This window comes from Poecilia formosa, unplaced genomic scaffold (assembly GCF_000485575.1).
Source record: "Poecilia formosa unplaced genomic scaffold, Poecilia_formosa-5.1.2 Scaffold807, whole genome shotgun sequence".
In the NCBI taxonomy this organism is placed as follows: Eukaryota; Metazoa; Chordata; class Actinopteri; order Cyprinodontiformes; family Poeciliidae; genus Poecilia; species Poecilia formosa.
This window is the reverse complement of record NW_006800746.1, coordinates 5,953-11,112: the sequence shown is the minus strand read 5'-3', so window position 1 is coordinate 11,112 and position 5,160 is coordinate 5,953. Positions and strand designations below refer to the sequence as shown.

The window sequence follows — 5,160 nt, the reverse complement described above, 5'->3', positions numbered from 1 at the left end:
AACTAACCTGACCCTGTGGACATGTTGCATGTTATTGTTTACATAACATTGATGCAAAGTCAGTAATACTGCGCCAATGCTAACTCTGCAGCACTAATCTGCATTATTTTATATGTTTTTCTCTCTTTAAGGAGGAACTATTTCGCAATGGCTGGCCACACTTGGAAAAGTTCACCTCTATTGCATATTTTCTTTACTTTTTTCTCACTGTGGTTAACTGGAGCTCTAAGCTTTAGAAATGGCTTTGTAAGGTTATTTTAGACAAAAAATTGGCAATGTATCAATAGTTTTTCACCTGTTGCTGAATTTGTTTTGATCACCTGTTGCTGAATTTGTTCTACTTTTGAGATATTTTTTTTCCAACTTTATGTTGACAGACACATTCCATCTCAGAGATACATTGAGTCTAAAGGTCTCATCTTTAGACTTTAGGTAGGAATCAGGACTGGGTATACTTAGAGCACAGGTGTCAAATTCCAGTCCTGGAGGGCCACTGCCCTGTAACTCTTAGATGTGCCTCTGCTGCACCACACCTGAATAGAATAATTAGGTCATTAGCAAGGCTCTGGAGAACATATCTACACAAGTAGGAGGTAATTAAGCCATTTCAATCCAGTGTTTTGTACTTGTGGCACATCTAAAAACTGCAGGACAGTGGCCCTTGAAGACTGGAGTTTTGACACCCCTGGCTTAGAGAAACAGACATCAACAAAAATAATTAACAAAACGAAATTGCTTTTCCATTTAGAACCAGGTTAGTCTTGTAACCTTGTAACTTCTAAAGGTTTCCCTTTGTGAACAGTTGACTCTTGAAAAAAGTGAATAAACAGTAAATATAATAAACCACTGTACATTAACATTAGTTTGATGATTAACACATATAAGTTGGATGAAAATTCTGAAAACTGTAAGCGAGCAAAAACGTTTTCATAACACTAAGTATAGTTTGCATAATAATACAGGTTTGTCATGTCTAACGGCTGCTTTCAGGTTTGATTCTTATTTCAGTGGATGTTTATTTGTACTTTTAAGAAGAATGTTAGTAGCATTTCCCAAACACCCTTGAACTAGGATGGGAAGGTTAGGGTCAATGAGGAGAGCGGCCTTGTCAGTGAGAAATGATGGTTTAGATACACACACAGCACAGATTCAGCTTCAGCCATGACCACATGCTTCTGCAAAAAACATTTTAGATTTCTTAATTGCATTACTGCAGTTTTATGACATTACATAATTCTTCTTTTGGGGTCGTCTATGCTAAGGTTTGAGTTTGAACACTCAAACCATACAAATCTTCTCAGGGAAGAACAAATCTTCCCTTATAATAGTTACTTTTAAAATCTTTTGAAAGAACCTTGCAACATTATGTCGTCACCTTGCTCAAAATAAACTAAACTTCCCCTTATGTTTATATTTGCCTGAGATAAGAGCTCCAAAAAGTCCCTAATCCTGGTTGTTTGTAAGTTTTTGTTTCTCATAATTCTGCATAAAAAGCTTCTGATTTGAATAAGCACTGATCAAATTATGTAAAACAAAGTTTTATGTCTTTGAAATCAACATGTTTCGACAAAATCTGAACAGAGAGTAAACAGTCTAAAATGTGTCATTGACTATTCCACTGAGAACATGCTGGGAAACAGGATCAACAACATGTTCTTTTCATTAAATTATGCCTTAAGTGAAACCGCTAAACCAGAACAAAGAAGTGAACTTCCGTGTAGTGAAAAGTTAATTTTTGAGCCACAGCATGCAAGCTTTTCAGCCTCAGTAAACCTGCAAAGCCACATACCGCAGAGTAAAAGACATTCTCTCTCTCCATGTTTAACAGAGACTGAAAGCCAAGGGGACAAAAATTAAAAAAGGCCACCACCTGCAAAAGTCTCACACACGCAACATGGTCTTTCTTCTCATTTGGCTTGCAAACATCCAGAGACACTAGATAAGGTATTTACATACCGGTTGGCCAGCTTTTTTTTGTAAGAGCTCAAGTTGCGTAACCTATTCTGTGTGCCTGCATGGTGAGCAGCACACTGTTCGCCACCTAATAATGGCGACAGTTACCGTCGACAACCGGCACTCAAGATACATGTAGGACGCTTGAACCTTTTCTTTTCAAATCAAGAACAAACTTTCTCACAATAAGCTTGGTGAGACGATCAGTAACATGTCTTCATAGATATGCTTCAGCTGGTGTCCAAGTGATGTGAATGAAATGTCAGAGCATATCTCACTCTAACCGTCTGACCACAACCAAAGGAGTTAGCGATGTGTGCAAACAAGCAGTACAAAATCCTAAGACACAAGTCAGCACATTAAAAGCCCAAATCAACACAAAGATCATATTTTACAGCTGACGGATCAAGAGTTTCTGTTGTTTAAACAAAGTTTCTTCAAGGACTCAGGCACGTTCAGAGATAAAAGACAAACCTGGGTTACAGAGTTCCTAATTTTCAAAAAAAAAAGAAAAAAAGAAAAAACTGTGCTACACTATCAGTTTGCATGGCTTTGATGCTGTTTTATCTGTTGGGTTTGACTTGGTGCTTTGCTCTACACTGGAGGACAGGGCTTAATGGCAAATGCCAGCTGTGCTATTCTCAGCATAGCCACATTTAGTGCCTGCACAATCACAAAGATGTAGCACAAACTGTAATACTCTAGCACTCCATAGTGTGCGAGTGTCAACCTAGTTTATCGTTCCCAATGCTACAAAAGATTAAAACGTGATGAATACAGACTCACCTGACAGGCCATTTTCACCATTTTGACTGTCTGGTGAAAATAAACTTTGTTTTTCAGATGCAGTCTCTCCAATTAGGCACAAACAAAATATCCAAAAGGTCACGGATTTGTGAAGCTCCATGTTTGCTGAGTGCTGTCGGAAAAAGGAGAGTCTTGTGTAAATCGTGACAATAGTAGAGTTAAAAAAAAATGTTTCAGCATATTCTAAGCAACTCAAGCATGTTATCAGGGTTTTTTTTTCCTCTTCATACCTTAGCAGTTTCGGTCTTGTTGTACTTGACTTTTTTTTTTGGTACAAAATGATGTAATGTACCACCTTGTCATTTTGAAATGACAAGGTATTTTGTACCTATTTTGACAACCAGAATGTAAAGCATGTTTTACAACCTGCTGCATGGAAATGTGGCAATATGTCTCCAATATATTTTTATACACAGCAGAAGATCTACTCCAATTCTTTCGGTGGGATAATAAGTTTTAATTTGTCAAATGGCCAAAGTGGTGAATATAATCAAATAAAGAGAATAGGGTGTAAAACAAAGTTTCTATTTACTGGATGCTAATTAATTTAATGGCATGTAAGATCTCCACAAAATGTGAGCAAAAAAAGGCTAATTGATCAGACATAAAAATAACAAGCTATTAGGGGTTTCAAGTAACTCTCACAAGAGTTAGATTAAAAAGAAAAGAGAAAAAACAGGTAATCATACTCCATTGCACACTAAAGGAAGTAGATACAAGGGGCTGTATAAAGAAAATAAACCAAAAAGAAATAAATATATATGCATTTGACATATAAAAATATGTATTCCAAAACAGAACAGTTGTAATTAGTTCCACTCTGAAGACATCTTTTGAGAGTTGGACTAAAGTGAAGCTTTAAGAAAACGGTTCCAAATTTCAATGAGATATCGATTGGTATGTTATAATGAAGTCAACAACTAAACCAACAAGAAAATTCTCTATATGATAAGGTAATCAAACTGTTATGCAACACTGAGATCTATACTAAAACGTATCTGACCAAAGTTTGTACTCAATGTAATTGATGCCAGTTTATCTAAAACCAGCACGAAAATGAATCTATAAACGTAAAATGAATTTTTACGAGTTTTGTGGTGCACCCACACATTTCTTCAGAGTCACTGTAGTGCCGTTAGCTTGGCTTTCATTCAGGAAGTCACACAACACTTTATCTGCAGTGGACTTTTCTTGCCGTGAAGCGCTGTCTTTCAAAACTGTTACTTCAAGAGGGAAATGAGGCTGCAAAGTGACAGCAGCCTGCACCTTCTGCTTCTTTTGGCTGGGTGTCTGTGAAGGCAACGGCAGGCTAGCTAGCTCAACAACACAGGTTACGAGGAAAATACAAAGTATCTTCATACGAAAAGAACACCTTTGTTAGACTTAAGCCCTAAACAATTATCCTCTGGGTCTTTTCTTTATAAGTTTATCATGCCGTCGACATGCTGCATTTTTTAAGATGTATATTAGCCACAGGTGACGTGTAGCTAACCACTAACGTTAACAAGAGGAGGAGCAACTGTAGTTTCAGCTAGGTTAACATATACTGCTAAAACAAGACCATGTTTATAACAAAAATACGAATAAAAGTTACCTGTCATGTATTACAGTCAACAGATAGTGTTATTTCAGCTCAATAGCAACATTGCAGCTGATGTCTGGTCCCGCGGAGTAGAAAAGCAACGTTACTCCACCTCCTGGTTGAGCTCAGTCTTTAGACAGCCTACAGACTGAACCAAAAAAGCCGCAGCAAGCTCGTCTTGCTCCGCGGAGAGGAAAAGCGTGTAACGACCTACTTTGCCCCTTAGCGGCTGGAGTGTGTACTCGACATCGCTCCATGGATGTGCAGAGAAAATGAGCCATCTGGTGGACACGATGAAGCGTTGCACAATCATTCAAGCAAAAATAATTTTTCATCCACCAGTGAAGGATGAGATTTTACAGATGAATATTTAGGTTTAATCGGCAATAAAACTTAGATTCACCTTAAGAAAAAGCCATATATGTTTATCTTTGTAAATTAAACATAAAGTTTACAACTTAAGATAACGGTGAACGGTTTTAGTTACATAATTTTTAAAACATGTACTCAACATGTACTTAATTTTTCACCAAAATTAATGTTCTAAGTATGTTAAATTTTAACATACTTGAGTATACTTTAAGTCGACTAATGAGTATACTTCGAGTTTACTTAAGACTAGTATACTTAAAGTGTGACATTTTGGAACTAATTTTGTGCTTAGTGTACTTCAGTAGTTTTAAAATAGTATTAAAGTATAATTTAAAGTGTACTAAGCATATGTCAACATACTTTTTTTGGACAACTTAAGTTGCACTTAGTATACTTTAAGTGTACTGATTTTTATGTACTAAAACAATGCTTGATTAGTATATTTT

The 5,160-nt window shown here is 36.6% G+C and overlaps 1 protein-coding gene across 2 annotated transcripts in view; it reads right to left on the bottom strand.

Moving 5' to 3' along the window:
- Positions 1 to 4,531, bottom strand: part of stim1a (stromal interaction molecule 1a) — a 39,892-nt gene extending 35,361 nt beyond the window's left edge. Inside the window, exons 1-2 of one of the 2 annotated variants that reach the window (XM_007543371.2) lie at positions 4,355 to 4,531; positions 2,740 to 2,872 (exon numbers count right to left, since the gene is read on the bottom strand). In XM_007543371.2, the coding sequence (XP_007543433.1) occupies positions 2,740 to 2,860 (121 nt within the window). In that variant the 5' untranslated portion in view covers positions 2,861 to 2,872; positions 4,355 to 4,531. The remainder of the gene's footprint in view (positions 1 to 2,739; positions 2,873 to 4,354) is intronic. The other variant, XM_007543372.2, reaches the window with a different exon arrangement.
- Positions 4,532 to 5,160: the final 629 nt, after the last annotated feature.